The 17166-nt window shown below is 38.3% G+C and overlaps 1 protein-coding gene across 2 annotated transcripts; it reads left to right on the top strand.

Annotated features, from left to right (window-relative positions):
* The first annotated feature begins 2181 nt into the window (after positions 1-2181).
* CCT8 (chaperonin containing TCP1 subunit 8) lies at positions 2182-16670 on the top strand. 2 transcript variants are annotated; one of them, XM_007173816.3, is made up of 16 exons: positions 2182-2339; positions 4751-4841; positions 5573-5652; positions 7053-7202; positions 8020-8200; positions 8313-8374; positions 9280-9417; positions 10591-10769; positions 11523-11589; positions 11667-11754; positions 11844-11959; positions 12529-12600; positions 12681-12845; positions 13169-13288; positions 16018-16122; positions 16440-16670. In XM_007173816.3, the coding sequence occupies exons 1-15, from the start codon at positions 2280-2282 to the stop codon at positions 16108-16110; spliced, it is 1662 nt and encodes a 553-aa protein (XP_007173878.2). In that variant the 5' UTR covers positions 2182-2279; the 3' UTR covers positions 16111-16122; positions 16440-16670. The 2 variants fall into 2 exon arrangements, with proteins under 2 accessions (XP_007173878.2, XP_007173879.2); XM_007173817.3 differs by lacking the exon at positions 16018-16122.
* The last annotated feature ends 496 nt before the right edge of the window (positions 16671-17166 follow it).

Here is a 17166-nt window from a genome sequence, read left to right as displayed (position 1 = left end):
TTTGCAAACTCCTGGGCAAGCCCTCTTGATTGCTTTGTGTTGTTCACTGATTTTATAGCAAGTACATCCGGAAGGGATGAATAGAGACCTCATCTCCCAGTCCTTTGGTCTTCTGTTCGGACACCCATTTAGTCATCCGTTAAGTCTCCACTTCATGCAATGCCCAGTGATAGATGCTGGCAATACAGCACCTACCTACCAGCTGGGAAAGACTGCAACTAATTTTGTCATTATAACTATGGTAAGTGTTCTGAAGGAGAAGCACAGAAGCTGTGAGAATGACTAACAGGGAATGTCTTGGGAGTCATCAAAGGCTTTCTAACCTAAGTGTTTGTTTACTGAAGTAGAACTAACTCAGCCAAAAGGGACCAGAAGAGCTTTCTAGGTAGAGAACAGCAGAGGCTAAGACCCTGAAGCAGAAGAGGTAAAGCAGACAGGATGAACTATTCAGGCTATTGCAGCCAGAACACAGAGAGGAAGGCCAAGAGGGCAAAGATACATGTGCTGAAAGCAGGGACCAGAACCTAGTCCTTGAAGCCACATTGAGGATTTGTGTTTATTTTCTATTCTGGGTGAGGAATATTTGACCTACTATTTGGAGCCAGTGGAAATTTTGCCCTTGATGTTTTGATTCTGTAATTATGAATACACCATCTAACCCAAATAATACAAAATAAATGAATTTTTACCTGAAAGGCAGTCTTCTTAGTAATTAAATCAATTTAATTCTTGATAAATTACCATACAGATTTCCATTTCCTTTTTAATTTGCTAAAATTAAGATGCATTTTTTATTATAAATTTTCCATGGAAACTTGATTCATCAATAGTTTTATCCTCAAGTTATCTTCCATGGTCCTTATCAAGACTTGATACCTTAATCATTTTTATTAAAATTTCATCAAGTGTCATCTTTAATCCCTTTCAGTTTTTTTTGTTGTTGTTGTTGGTTATGTTTACAAGCAATGCTCTCTTTGAGTTAGATGAATGAGTTTTTATTTATTTCTTAGCTAATCCATGAGAAAATCTTGTGTTGTCCCTGGACCACACTTTGAGAATCACTGATCTCTTGTAATGTTTCCCAACAGGTGGTGCACATACCATTTGCTTTGAGGTGGCAAGAGTATTTTTTAATAATTATGTATTTTAAGTGCTCATAGAAAAAGTTATAATACACTTGATACGTGATTATTCCTTAAGACACATTAAATCTGTCCCAAGTTAAGGAAAATAAGTCATTTGCAAGTGTCCAATCAAAGAACAAAAGACAAATCAAACGTTCTGCTCAAGTTTTCCATATTTTCTACAAGGAAAGTGGATTACTTTCACCGTGTGAAATTATTCTTTAAAGTATTCTATTACCATTCAATTCTTTTGAAATCAGTCATGTGCTGATGTGGGATGACACAGAGGTCAGGTTTCAAAGGACTCTGGGAGAGTAAAAGGGAGTTATATTTCCAAGAAAAAGCAGGAAAGAGGAATGTAGTTGGTTAACAACGTGCATTTTGCAGTCAGTCTGATCTGCGTAGGAATCCTAGCTTTAACATTACTAGCGTTGTGATCTTGTACAAATTACCGTTTGTAAATTGCAAATTCCCCTTCTACCAAATGGAAATAATAAGAATTAACTCGTAAGATTGACCATTAGTTAAGATACTGCACATAAAGCAAGTAACAGAGCCTGGCACATAGGAGTACTCAGTATACAGTTATCCTTACAGATTTTAATTATCACCTTCAAGTCCCCAGAGCTGCTACAACACCCAAGTCAGAGCACACGCTCAACGACAGATTTGGGGGATGAAGGCAGGTGCCCTGCCTTGGAAAAAAAAAGAGGCGGGGGCGACGCACACCTGCCCTGATGTTATGCGAGCGTCTGGAAGATTACAAGGAAGGTAATCTTGGAAGGTGCGGCTTCCAGGTCAGAACCGGCAAAATTCAAACGTCCCGAGCACCGAGTCTACTCAAAAGGAAAAATCGGCAGCGTGCCACAACGCCCTGGCTGGCTGCGCGTGCGTCGGCCGGAAGACAGATGGCGCGCTCCGCGACCCGCCCGATCGATCGACCAGATCGAGGATCGTCAAGTCAGTTCTGACTGCGCGAAGTGCTCCTTCTCGCGAGGCTTCAGACCAGGAGGCTGGGGGAAGGGGCGGACCCAGCTGGAGAGAGAGGAGGAGCGTGAAGCCGCGGCACGCTACGTTCCCAGGGGGCTGTGCGCGCCCCTCGCTTCCTCCGGAATATTCTGAGAGGGCGCGTGAACTGATCCCTGCGTAGTGACCATGGCTCTCCACGTCCCCAAGGCCCCGGGCTTTGCCCAGATGCTCAAGGAGGGAGCGAAGGTAAGCAAAGGAGGAAGGAGGAGTGAGGGAGAGTCGGCGTGGGGCAGTGGCGGCGGCAGCGAAGGAGAAGGGCGTACTAACGGGCCGGGCGTGCTCCCCTGACACAGCGGTCGGAGGGAGAGAAGATTCCAGAAAGGGAGGTGATCTCGGGAGGGCTCTGCCGCGGAGGCCCGCGGGCATTTTGGTTCTTTACGGACCCCGGGGAGGGTCGAGCGGGCAGAGACGGCGAGTGGGGGACGAGGCCGCAGACACCGCGTTCTGTACTTGGTTGTCGGACAGATAGATGTAAGGCCGCTCCTGCATTTTTCCTCCATCCGTAAAACGGGGGTGATGAGTCTCTCCTTTAGAAGGCGACATAGGTGAAACAACGTAGGTGAAGTTGCTTTGGGAACTGCGAAGCCGATTGCCACGGTTCAGGGAGTGGGTGGTGCGGTTAAGAGAGGGACAAGGGCCTGTCTTGGCAACTTTTATCTAAATGAGAAACAGCGGGCTCCCCACTTAGTTCGCAGAAGCAGTGCGTTGTAGTAGGATAAACAATGGTTACAATGCGAATGGATTCTGGTCCCAACTTAGGTTAGCTAGCTTGATGTAAAACTTATCCCTCTGGGTCTTGCTTTCCTCATCTTTAAATTGAGCAGATTGGACGAAAAGGGTTGTAACGAGCACAGTTGTAACCCACAAGGTAAGTGACACCCTGGCCTAATTAAAACTGCTTTGTTTTATGGCGAGATCTTGGACGTAATTTCAGAAGCTTAGCTTTTTAAAAACATTTTAAAGCACTACTGATAAATGTGTCTCTTGTATTCAGATGGTAGTGTTCCTTTATTTGTCCCCCATATTTTTTTGTGCTTAGTTAAAGGGATATAGATAGTGTGGTTCCATTTACGGTAACAGGTTTAGGGAACTAGGCTCTTGTTGGCATGACGCACTTTTGGGATGTTGTGAATGTAGTAACTATCAAGGTCTAACGAAAATATTGGTGAAAGAGCTTCGCTGAAAATGCCATTGACTGCTCACTTTTTTAAAAGGCTGAAGAACATCCATGGTTTTTATTTTTCTGAGGCAGAAGTAATAAATGGCCAAATAAACAAAAAGGATAATTTCAAATAATGATAAAGGAAATAGGAAAGTCTGCCTCCAAAAAAAAAAAAAAAAAAAAATTAAAAAGGAAGGGTTGGGGTAGATAGAACAATTAAGATGTTCAGGAAAGAACTCTCAGCTCGGTGCTTAGTGGCCAAGGTTAAAGGCAGAAGTGTTCCAGGCTGAGGGACCAGTGAGTACAAAGACCCTGAGGATGGAATGAGTGTGACCTGCTAAAAGAAAACAAGAAAGGTGATAGGGCTGAAGCTTACCAAGGGAAGGAACGGTAAGAGATGAATTGAGAAGAGTTGTAGGCAAGGGTTAGACTGTGTAGGGCCTTTTAGCCCTGACAGGGGCTTTACATTTTATCCTAAGTGATGGGAAGTCATTAAAGGGTTTGACAGGATCTGATTTATGATCAGATATGACTGTCCCTCAGAGAATGGGGATGGGGGAAAAACAAGAGTGTAAAGCAGGAGATCTTTAGAACAGTATTGTCTGTCTGCTGCGGAAGTGTTCTATATCAGGACTGTCCAGTATGGTATCCACTAGTCACAAGTAGCTACTGGGCACTTGAATTGTGCCTAGTGCAATTGAGGGACTGAATTTTTAATTAGTTACTTAAAATTTAAATAGCCACTTGTGGCAAGTGGCTACTCTCTTGGGCAGAGCAGCTCTAGAAAAATGTTCACATGAACAGTAGGCTCTTGAACTTTATCTGAGACCACAGGTAAATGCCAAGTCTAAAAGAAGTCCAGTGTAAAACTTGAGAATTTTAGTACTGTGACCAATTCAGCAGTTTTCAATGTGTACACGTTGGAATTATATTGCAGTTCAAATGAGCATTCAAAATCTGTATGTTTTAGTTCCTAAAAATTTGTGAGGCAGATATGTTAATTCCCAGTGACCATAGAACTGCTGGTTTTACAATGCTCAGGTTTTAACACAATAAATATTCATGACCACATTTCAACTTTTAGAAAGTACTGATAAACTCTGAAAAGGTATTTTTATCTGCAAGAGCTCATTTGCTTTCTGTAATCAATCTTAGCACTCTTCCCTGCACTTTTCACTATATTTTTTAAAAAGTATAGGCTTTATATTTTGATGTGTAAGAAGGTACCTGTGGGCCCTAAAAATGTCATGTTGTATTCATTCAACTAGTGGACAAATCTGTGGATCATTTGTGAATACCATACTTTACATATATAAATCTTGCTTGATAGTTTCAACAATCCTCTGAAAACAGGTACTATTATATTACTCCATTTTACAGATGAAGAAATTATTGAGATTCACTGTCCTGCCTAATCAGAAGTTTTCTTTGACAGCATTTTTCAGGGTTAGAAGAGGCTGTGTACAGGAACATACAGGCTTGCAAGGAGCTTGCCCAGACAACTCGTACAGCATATGGACCAAATGGTAATTTCTAAATTCATGTTTGAAAAGATACAGTACTGTAATAGAATTTTGTGTACTAGCTCTTTCAAGCTTTTTCTGAAGATATTATATGTAAATTGAGAGTTTTAGCCATAATATAGTATGGCATTGAAAATTATTTCATAGCTCAGTGACACCAGTACAGTGTTTCTAATCTTTAATCAGCAATTCAGATCTTTTTAGAAAAGTTGGAATCCAAATGTTATGTTTTGTCCTGTTGAGAGGATAGAAAAGTTACGGTGCTTTCACCATTGAGGCAGTACCTAGTGTTCACTGTTGCAGATGTGGAACAGATCTTTTACATAGAGTGACATTATAATTTAAGGGAGAAAAATTCTTTCTTGTCTCCTACCATCGACTGAATTAATTGATACAGATTTATGGAGTAAGCAAAAAAGTAAGTGTACTTTTAAGTAGATTATTTTAGTCTTTGTACATGTTAATATGTTGTGTTGATTGAACAAAAATATGACAAAATTGGCATCCTCGCTAATAAACATTATAGGAGATTAAAAAGGAAAGAGTACAGGTGTGCAGTCAGGCAAAGCCATAGGGCTATGAGATAACCTTAAAGAATAGATAATATGTTTTGAGTTCTTACAAAGTTATTTTTAGGAATGGATATAAATTTATATTTCTTGGCTAGATTTTCCCGGTATTTGGAGAAGGGTTTGAGTAATAATGGATTTCTTTTTCTAATTGTTACTTTTGAGGAATGAACAAAATGATTATCAACCACCTGGAGAAGTTGTTTGTGACAAATGATGCAGCGACTGTTTTAAGAGAGCTAGAAGTAAGTTATTTCTTTAAAAAAGCCAAGAAATGTTTTGGTGACATCAAAAAATCAGTATGTTTTAACATAAAAGAACCTTTATTTCAAATTGGATAATAAGGGATTTTTTTTATTCCCAACTTGAAAATTCGTTATACAGGTTTTCCTAACTATAAAGAGTCCTCTTTATGTTTAACATCTTAGCAACTCAAATTTTAAATCTCCTAAATTATTAATTTATGGAATGATTGGTTGTGATAAAAAAATATTTGCTCATAATCATATCAAATTGAATATGTCATCTTGTTCTATAGAGTGTGACACTTAAGTGAATTATTCCATAATGTAGAAACAGCTGATACTTGCAAATAGTAGTTTTTTTTTTTTTTAATTGTGTTTGTGAAGATAAAACATCAGTTTGTGGAATTTTGCTTTGTTCACCTGCAGTTTTGATGTTATAGAATCTGTAGAATAGATACTGCCAGCCAAGGGATGAGGACAGTCTGGCACCTGAACACATAGAGAACCATTCCTCAGCCAGCTGCTAATTGAAGCATATGTTCAATCTCGGAATTTTCCTGAACTTAGCTCTTAAAGCACCAGAGCTTAATGCTTTTAGAACTCCATAGATAAGTTAACATTTCTCCAATTTCTTAAATAACAGTATAGTCTTGAAGTAATAATACTGAACAAAACAAATTTAATTCCACAAGATATTTGTGGAGGGGCTTGTCATTGTGAATGTGAATGTTGTACTCTGATGTTCTCAGGAGTTGTTCAAGTGTGACGGGGATACTGTCTTCCTAATAAACTATAGTGTCAGCCTCTTAGTTTTCTCAATGCTATCAGTTGTTAACTCTGATTATTTCTTAAAAAGCATCTAAATCCTAAGGAACGATCACTTAAAATTTTGATACGCTTTTTTTAAGAAATATTTTATATTTCCCTTCTTTTAAACTATAATTGATAACCCCTTACAAAAAGAATGTACATAAAAATTGAGACTTGTGACGAAGTTAAATGACGTCTATTTTAGCACTTCTGAAGGCTTTTTTAAAAGTGCCTTAGGTTTAGTGGTTGGAATTACTTTGTTTTTTAATTTAGTGACTATATAATAAAGTTATGAACCTTACGTATGCAGGTGTACATACTGGGTGACTGACCATTAAAAGAAAGTGCCCTGTGAAGTTTTTTCCATTTATGGTGATGCATTCGTGCTCATAGGCCTAGGCGGACTTGGATTGTCGTCTTGTGACCACAGTATAAGTAGTGTGTAGCAATGTGATCAAATGAGTTACCTGGCCCATAGGGAGATTGGAGTCTATTAATTTAAGAAGAAATGGAAATGAACAATTTTATTTTGCTTTAAGGATCAAATAAATGTTTTAGCTTGATATTCAAATTCAAACCCCTTCTGCCAGGTACAGCATCCTGCTGCAAAAATGATTGTAATGGCCTCTCACATGCAAGAGCAAGAGGTTGGAGATGGCACAAACTTTGTTCTGGTTTTTGCTGGAGCTCTTCTAGAATTAGCTGAAGAGCTTCTGAGACTCGGCCTGTCAGTTTCAGAGGTGAGTGTTCATTTTATAATCTACCCATTTCGTATTTGCTTATGTATATATACCTATTAAATAAAGTCATTAGTAATAGCTGATTTTTTTTTTTTTTTTTTTTTTTTTTAATTTTATAGCTACTTTATTTATTTCTTTATTTTTGGCTCTGTTGGGTCTTCGGTTCGTGCGAGGGCTTTCTCTAGTTACGGCAAGTGGGGGCCACTCTTCATCGCGGTGCAGGGACCGCTCTTCATCGCGGTGCGCGGGCCTCTTCACTATCGCGGCCCCTCCTGTTGCGGGGCACAGGCTCCAGACGCGCAGGCTCAGTAGTTGTGGCTCACGGGCCCAGCTGCTCCGTGGCATGTGGGATCTTCCCAGACCAGGGCTCGAACCCGTGTCCCCTGCATTAGCAGGCAGATTTCAACCACTGCGCCACCAGGGAAGCCCAATAGCTGATTTTGAGCAGTTTTCTCTGTGCCAGGCATTGTAGTACATATACTTCACATGCAGTATCTCATTCTATCCTTACAAGAACGCTATGAGTGGGGCCTATTAGAAGTAATCCTGTTTTGTTTCAGATAAGGAAAGTGAGCCTTAAGTTAGAAAAGCCTTGCGCAAGTAGCTAGTAATGGCAGTTAGGATTCAAATTTGGGCTCTCACCAAAGCCTGTACCCTTAAATAGTAGGCTCTGCTGTGAATGTTATTCTGGAAGTGTGCTTTGTCTTTTTCTATTGAAAATAAAGATTTGTATTCATTGGGTTACCAAAATAAAGCTACCTTAAGTCATGTCAAAATTACGTCTTTTGAAGAAACATTTTTGCTCTTTACATTTAAGGTCATAGAAGGTTATGAAATAGCCTGCAAAAAAGCCCATGAGATTCTTCCTGACTTGGTATGTTGTTCTGCAAAAAATCTTCGGGATGTTGATGAAGTGTCATCTCTACTTCATACCTCCATAATGAGTAAACAATATGGTAATGAAGCATTTCTGGCCAAACTTATTGCTCAGGCATGTGGTGAGTAAATATCAGTAAATGAAAAGATCCAAAATTAAAATGTCTTAATGTGATTAAGATATTTTCTCTGTTGTCCCAATATATCTTTTGATATGTCTCATTTTCTTAACAGTATCTATTTTTCCTGACTCTGGCCACTTCAATGTCGATAACATCAGAGTTTGTAAGATTCTGGTAAGTTTAGAAAATGCATTAATGTTATCTAGATAGATCAGGGGTTTTTTTTTGCAAAAAAAAAAAAATTTCTGTTAATCTAAATTTTACCTTGTGGGTTTTAGGCACTTAGGACTTCCTGCTTTTGTTGTAACGTTTGGATATTGCTAGATTGTAATACTACCACTTGTTAAATTTAAAAGGATATCAACATATTATCTTCTTAAGTCATCATTTTTCCATGACAGCTGGAAGGTTGAGAATAGTGCATAAACAAAATATTAATTATTTGCAATCTTGATATATGCTGACTTATAAAAAGGAGCTTAGAAGGCAATTTTGAATGAGGTTCAAGTTTTTCTGTTGCTCTATAATAATAAAATTCATACTTTTAATATTTAAAGGGTATTTGATAAAAATATTGTGCTTGATACAGTAAAACCTATAACTAGTGATTTTACACATGTGATTGTTAATGTAGCTGAGTTTAGCTTACATAAGTACATGTGTTAGCTATAAGTGTGTATGTGTTAATATACATGCTGGGTGTTTTCTGACTTTATCCATGCACTGCCTTCCCCTTCGCCATTACATGGTAAGCTTGTGAAATCAGAAACTTGGCTTTGATCCCTATTCTGCCTGGTACATTGGTACAGAGTGAGTGAATGGCTTAGAGCAGTTGTTCTTTGATTCTTCCCAGTACACTGAAGGACCCCCGTCCATAACAGTGGCTCATTGCCACAGTGATTCCTGCATTGAGCAGACTGGTATGCTTTATGTCCACCACCGTACTCATCCCCAGAAGTCACTGCCTTTGTATATTACATTATTTAGAAATGAATATTTTTGGTGCATGCAGAATCAACAAATTAGCCCTGATGTTATTTTCATGAAATCACTGGTGATTTTGGTATCCAACTCCTTAGGGCTCTGGTATCCATTCCTCTTCAGTATTGCATGGCATGGTTTTTAAGAAGGAAACTGAAGGTGATGTAACATCTGTCAAAGATGCAAAAATAGCAGTGTACTCTTGTCCTTTTGATGGAATGATAACAGAAACTAAGGTATGTAGATTTCAGAACCTTAAAGGTAAAAATTTGTGGTTTTCCTTTCAGATAGTTTTAATGATTCTAAAATTTTGAAGTAGAGTTTCCTCTGAATCCAGTGAATACTGCATAATTATTGAAAATTGACGGGTCATGTTTATTTTTTAATCAGACTTATGTTTGAATATCTAATTCAAACACTAAATACAAAACTTGAAACATTAAGACGGTGACAGTATTGTTTGTATTCTAATAAACAGCTCTTGACTTCTAGTAGAACTTAGACATTTCAGCAGGTTAAATGTTCAGTGAAGAAAATGAGTATTTGTGTGCTGTTCATTAAAATTTTTTTAATAAATTTATTTTTATTTTTGGTTGCATTGGGTCTTTGTTGCTGTGCGCAAGCTTTCCCTAGTTGTGGCGAGCCGGGGCTACTCTTCGTTGTGGTGTGCGGGCTTCTCATTGCGGTGGCTTCCCTTGTTGCGGAGCGTGGGCTTCAGTAGCTGTGGCACACGGGCTCAGTAGTTGTGGCTCGCGGGTTCTAGAGAGCAGGCTCAGTAGTTGTGGCGTACGGGTTTAGTTGCTCCACGGCATGTGGGATCTTCCCGGACCAGGGCTCGAACCCGTGTCCCCTGCATTGGCAGGCGGATTCTTAACCACTGCGCCACCAGGGAAGTCCCTGAAGTTTGTTTTTAAAAATACATGTTAAGAAGTTTGAAGTATATGTTTATAGGTCACTGTTGATTGCAACCCTAGAATTCTTGAAATCTGAGTTGTGGACGGGTTTTGAAGTTTCGCAGGTATGGGATGGGGTGGGGCTGGTCACTTAGTCCACGTTTTAGAAAAAGTTTGAGAACCACAACGTTGTTTTGGTTGACATTCATCAGAAGACAGATGTCAGGGTACCTGCCTAACGTATGTAAAAGTACAGTGTATTTCTCCAATTTTTCCATCAAAGTGCCTGTCAAAGAGCAAATGCGTCAGTGTTGGGGGTGGGGGCATTGGTCTAGGAACAAGCTGAATTTCTGTTAATTTCATACAAATTTTGTATTCTGCTTCATAACGTGCATGTTTATCTTCATATTTTTCTCCCAAATCTTTAAATTATTTCTTCAATAAAATGTTATTCTGTGACTTTGAACACCAACGTGGTGAAATGGTTTTAAAGAAAATCCTCACTTATTTTGCTAGGGAACGGTATTGATAAAGACTGCTGAAGAATTGATGAATTTTAGTAAGGGAGAAGAAAATCTCATGGATACGCAAATCAGAGCTATTGCTGGTACTGGTGCAAATGTCGTAGTAACAGGTGGCAAAGTGGCAGACATGGCTCTTCATTATGCAAACAAATACAATATCATGTTGGTGAGGTAAGAGGGGACTGCATTCTGTTAACCCGGATTGTAAATGGCTTTGGGTGGTGAAACACTGAGCAAATAAATTCAACACACCATGAAGACAGTTAAAAGGGGGAAAGTATGAGGTGTTAGATCACATGGCAAGAGGACTTAACTTTATCTAGGGGAACAGGAAACACCTCTGGGAAAACTTACCTTTAGGCTGAGAGCTGAAGGATCAGTTAACAGATGTTAATTGAAGAGGGAGAGGGAAGAGCGTTCCCGGCAAGAGGAAGAGCTTAAGAGACCAGACACAAACCTGGTACACACTGTCAGCTGGAGTGTGGGGTCCGGAGCATAGCTTTAAATTCATGAACACGTTTGTGGGTTACACTAGACAGTTCACCTACCCGTTCCCACCTCTCCGAGCACCTAAGATAACGTGCAGAGTAAATCACTCTTCTCCTCCTCACAGAACACGCAGTTGCCCAAAGTAACAGCAAAAGTTTTCTGTATACCAGGGCTTCCTTAGTGTTTCAGAACTATGAACTATGAACCCTTGACATCCTAAGGAGACTGGAACTCTCCCAGTTCTAGAATAATGCCCTAAACACCTGTGACTGGATTGCACAGTGCAGTCCAGACCCATTCTGAGCTTGAACCTTCAGGGTCAAAAGAAGGTGACCTGAGGCCCAATGTACCGTTTCCTGTTTAATCTCTTGTGTTTTACTATGGTATCTCATGGAATTAAAACTTCTGTTAAGGTCTTTGTTTTGTTTTTTAAAGGCTGAACTCAAAATGGGATCTCAGAAGATTATGTAAAACAGTTGGTGCTACAGCTCTTCCTAGATTGGTATGTATTTTGGACAATATTAAGAGAGAGTTGAACCTATTTGAATTATTTTTATTACAAGAGTGGTTTTCTCGCAGACGCCTCCTGTCCTTGAAGAAATGGGACATTGTGACAGTGTTTACCTCTCAGAGGTTGGAGATACGCAGGTGGTTGTTTTTAAGCATGGTAAGTAGTAGTGGTAAAGTATATGTGTATGAAGTGTGGGGAGTTCATTTTCTTTTACTAATCCCCAAATGTATTTAATTTATTGACAGAAAAGGAAGACGGCGCCATTTCTACCATAGTGCTTCGAGGCTCTACAGACAACCTGATGGATGATATAGAGAGGGCGGTAGATGATGGTGTTAATACTTTCAAAGTTCTCACACGGGTCAGTATCAGTATTCATGCTAATTTATTATTTGTAAGTCCTCAAAAACACAGTTGGCAGACATTTTGAGAACTTGAAAATGAAAAATGAATGGCTTGTGTAAAGCAAAGCACCTTTTTCCTTAAGACTCCACTTAAGTATTTGTTGCGGATGAATTTTCTAAAATGAAATATGAAAAGGAGTAAATAGCAAATCAAGGCTTTTTTTTTTTATAACTTTTAAAGAGATGGTTTATGGTGGTTTTCAATTATAATATACCTTCAGTTGCTTCAGCGCTCTTCTTAGTGCTATATCTGGAAATACAGATAACTGCATAGTGATGTTCCCATTCTTAACTTTGGTCCTTCTTTTTCGTATACCAGACACTGTGGTGCAGTAAGGTAATTTGTTCAAATCACGCCATTTTTATGACATTCATAATTGGAATTGGAATTTTATAAAATGTGTAATTGAATCTGATTAAAACCTCTAGTCTGGTGGAGTACTGGAGTCTGAAAAGATTTAGAAAACTGGAAATTGCTTCTTGGTGACTTCTGTTTTGTTTTTTTTTTTTAAACTACGTATTACAGGATAAACGTCTTGTGCCCGGAGGTGGAGCAACAGAAATTGAGTTAGCCAAACAGATCACATCGTATGGAGAGGTATATGGCTTTCTGTGTACAAACTGATTTGCTTGTCATTGTTTGAATAAAATTGAGTAATAAGCACATTTTTGTTGTAGATATGTCCTGGACTTGAACAGTATGCCATTAAGAAGTTTGCTGAGGCATTTGAAGCTATTCCCCGGGCACTGGCGGAAAACTCTGGAGTTAAGGCCAATGAAGTAATCTCTAAACTTTATGCAGTACATCAAGAAGGAAATAAAAATGTTGGATTAGATATTGAGGTATTTGAAAAAAACACTATGAACTTGTTTTATTTTGTGAATGCACAACCTAAAAATAGACATATTAAGTTTAAAAGGAAAATCAGAAAATGTTCTGATTTGTGAGCAAATGATTTTCATAACAGTTCGCTTTTTCATAGTTTGTCTGATAGAGAATTTAGTATTCTTTGTTTTATTAAAATTTGTTTTGTAGTGTAGATGGGGTAGTACTTTTTCCTAGCTACTTATTCTAGTTTTATTTAAGTAGCCATGTTTCTATTGAGTACAAATACTTTCACATAAACATTTAAAGTGAAAGAATAAAAATAGTTTTATGTTGACAGGCCGAAGTTCCTGCTGTAAAGGACATGTTGGAAGCTGGTGTTCTAGATACTTACCTGGGAAAATACTGGGCTATCAAACTGGCTACTAATGCTGCTGTCACTGTACTTAGAGTGGATCAGGTGAGTGAGAAGTGAAATTTTGATCTTTAAAAATACTTATTTTTATATAGTTCAAAGTATATTTTCACGGAACTAGAACATAGCACAGTTCTCATTCTATTCAAAATACCCGCCCCCCCCCCCCAAAAAAAATTGTTTTAATTTTCTTCTATTACAGTTTTAAATTGTTTTGAATGTATTTCAGCTAATTTAAAATGAAGATTTTGCCAGTGAAAGAATCCTTTGCCATTTGGGAACTGGAATGGGTAAAATAAATCTGATATAGATTCATAGTTTTCAAGACTTTTTAGACTAAGAACCCGTTTGTACACATAATCTAGAGAGGAAGTTTAATACGGAATATGGAAGGGCCATAAAGCCCGGAGGCAGATATCGCAGACTACAGTATTCCCTCCCTTGTTTGCAGTTTTACTTTCTGTGGTTTCAGTTTACCCACAAGTCACCTGCAATCCCAGAATATAAGTAAGAAAATCCTAGAAATAAGTAATTCATAAATTTTAAATTGTGTGCCATTACAAGTATACTGCGTGATGAAATCTCATGCTGTCCTGCTCCAGGACGTGAATCATCTCTTTGTCCAGCATATCCACGCTGTGTGCACTGTCTGTTAGCCATTTCAATTATCAGGTCAACATATTTTACTTGTCCCAAAGTGCAAGAGTAGTGATGCTACCAATCAGATATTCTCTTATTGTGCCTAATTTATATATTTTATCATAGGTATGTATGTATGGGAAAAAGCACAGATATAGGGTTCATTACTATGCTCAGTTTCAGGCATCCACTGGGACTCTTGGAAGGCATCTAAGGGGGAACTACTGTACCACCTTCAAGAAAGTGTGGAGATGATAGGACCTGGCATTTAAATTTTTTTCTTCTGTGACAGATTATGTCTTGGGGTACTAAGATCTTAAGGTATAAAAAATCAGTATTTCTGCCAATATTTTTGAGGAATTATGGCAGAGAAGAAAAGTGGTGAAGACTATTTTGGATTCACAGATAAACCAGAATTCATAGTTTTTCAAAAAGGTGTTTTCTAAACTTAATGAAATGTATTTTCCTACAAAATTCTAGAAGTGATTATTAACCAATGAATAATTTTTAAATAGTAGAAAATTTTAATTGCTAGGGGCACAGTATAAATCCATTAAATGAAAATCATGCCAAATTAATCGTGGGAGAAGCAAGTTTTAGGTAGAAATGGAAAGGAAATTAGACTTATTCTCAGATCAGTTGGTTGTAATTATAGCAAGACAAATTTCACTTCGGTAAAGGAAGAACTTTTTCTTAGGTAAGATGACCAAAAATGGAACCTGGAGATCCAGTTGCAACACATTGAAAATAATCAGAGACTGGATATCTATGTACTGGATTTATTAATAGTGTATTTTTGTATCAGTGCCTCAAATAGTTTTCAGTGGAAGAATATGTTTTTGGAGTTTTTAAACAAAGATCATGTTTAAATGCCTTAAGGAAATGTTTGTTCTATAAGTTAACATGTGGCTAAGAATAAAAAGGAGGACCAAAAGTAGAAGGGGACAGGAGGAGCTAAGTAGACTGAAGCATGAGGTAAGCAGAAATTCTAATAGTAGAAGTTCCTAAGGAACTTGTTGAATGTCAGTGTCCAAGCAAGACAGTAATGTTAATAACACAAGTGCCTTGCTCACACAGGTACTTCTGAATTTTGGTTTTAAACTGGGAAGGCTGTGTTTTGTTTTACCCTAGGGGAGGATGTTCATTGTTATGTGCCCTTAGCACTCTGTACATGAAATATGTATCTGAAGAACCCATCCAGCTGTCTAACGAACACTCTTCAATATAGTTGTACCTATTTTGCATAGAATGTATTCTGGAAAAGGACTTGTAAATCAAGTTTTAAGCATTGGAAAGTGTAGTAGGGCTGGATTAATCTTTGTTCAAGTGTTTATTTCACTAGTTCTCAAATTGTCTCCTAGTCAATAGCATCAACATCACTGAAGAACTTACTAAAAATACAAATTCCCAGACCCACTGAGTCAGACTCTGGAAAGAGGCCCATCAGTCTGTTTTAAATAAGCCCTTCAGGTGATTATGATGCCCACTAAAGTTTGAGAACTGTTTTTAGGTACTTTTTTCTTAAACTATACTTGGGTTCTAAAATTATACTTATTGCCTCTAATTCAATCTGAATTTATCCTCAGTTGGTAATACGTTCCTCCAAGAATTTCAGGGTAGGTTTTTTTATGAAAGCAGCTTCTGAAAAGGGGTGGGAAATCTATTGAAGGTGGTAGTGAAGATATTTTATGGTTTGTGTTGCATGGGACTCAAGCCAAACCCCTTGATGTTATACAGAGAGATCTCTTAATTATAAATTTGGGAAGCAATGAATACTGTATCCAATTTTGAGATTTCGAATGTGTATCAGAGTTTTAGAATTCTACTGTGGGGAAAGCCAACTGACTTTAACTTCTCCCAGATTTATTTGAGCCCAAAGCTACCACACACCCCCCCTTTTTTTTTTTTTGCCCAAACATAAATCCTTTAAAAATGCTATATGATTATACTTGGAAAATGCTGGATTAGTGCATTCTAGATAAATGAGGCTTCTGGCATGTAAGTTTCCAGGCAACTAGGTGCTTGGATTTTTTTATGAACACACATTTCCTGTATTTGAATGGCTCTCATTTATAGATACTAGAAAATGTCATTGTTGGACTTAATATATATATTTTACGTATTGACCACTTTAGATTATAATGGCAAAACTGGCAGGTGGACCTAAAGCTTCTAAACCACAAGGAAATTGGGATAAAGATGGTTGGCAAGACGAATCTCATATATAAATAGCAAATCAGGTGCCAAACTGACTGATTTATGCCAGTGATGCATGCAGATATTTTTCACATTCCGAGCACTGGGTTGTTGAAGTGCATGTCTTAGCGTGCCCCTCGCTAACGTGTGTGAATTTTGTTGCTGTTAATGTCCACAGAAGCGGAAAACTCACCTGCTGGACGATAACAAACATTGTGCTAGTGTTTCATATGCAGTGTAATAACAGATTGCTTATTGGTGATGATTGCTCAGTAACGAAGCAGGGTAATAGAGAAATATTCTTTCTCTTCACTCCGAAGCTTGAGTTTGTGAGTATACTCTTGTGGATTTTGTTTTGCAGATCATCATGGCAAAACCAGCCGGTGGGCCCAAGCCTCCAAGTGGGAAGAAAGACTGGGATGATGACCAAAATGACTGAATGGCTAGATTTTTACTGTAGGTGAAGGCTGTGTTTGTAGTAGTACTCTAGGAATTGCCCGATGTTTTCATATTCTCCTAAATTAAGAAGTGTTTTGTGTATCTTGTATTCTCGGCTGGATGATACAATAAACATGTTGTTACTATCAAAGCCTCTTTGAGGACCACTGTTCTTGGATCTGGATGACCTGTTTTGTCTCAACCTTGTTAATGAAATGAGCTGTGGCACTTAAGGCAAGTCACCTAAGTTATTAGGGGCCTGTTTGCAATATAAATCTGGCCTGCTGCCTGTTTTTATACAATAAGTTTTATTGGCACACAGCCATGATCAGGTATTTATATATTGCCTATGGCTGCTTTCTACAAGGGAATGGCAGAGTTGGGTAGCTGTGACAGAGACCAAGTGGCCTTCAAGGCCTAAGACATTTAGGCCTTGACATTTACTTAGGCCTAAGACATTTACTACCTATAGGAAGTCTGTCAGTCCCTGGACTAGATGTATTTTTTCACAGCTCTGAAAATCCCTAAGACTGAGGTGACTTGTTTCAGTAACATTAAATGATGTGTTAAATGGCTGACTTAGAACACATATATTCTGGTAGCAAAGAACAAAGATACTTGTGATGCAGCTGAAAACATGCCTCCTGACA

This window comes from Balaenoptera acutorostrata, chromosome 4, assembly GCF_949987535.1.
Source record: "Balaenoptera acutorostrata chromosome 4, mBalAcu1.1, whole genome shotgun sequence".
In the NCBI taxonomy this organism is placed as follows: domain Eukaryota; kingdom Metazoa; phylum Chordata; class Mammalia; order Artiodactyla; family Balaenopteridae; genus Balaenoptera; species Balaenoptera acutorostrata.
This window is presented reverse-complemented; position numbering and strand designations above follow the sequence as displayed.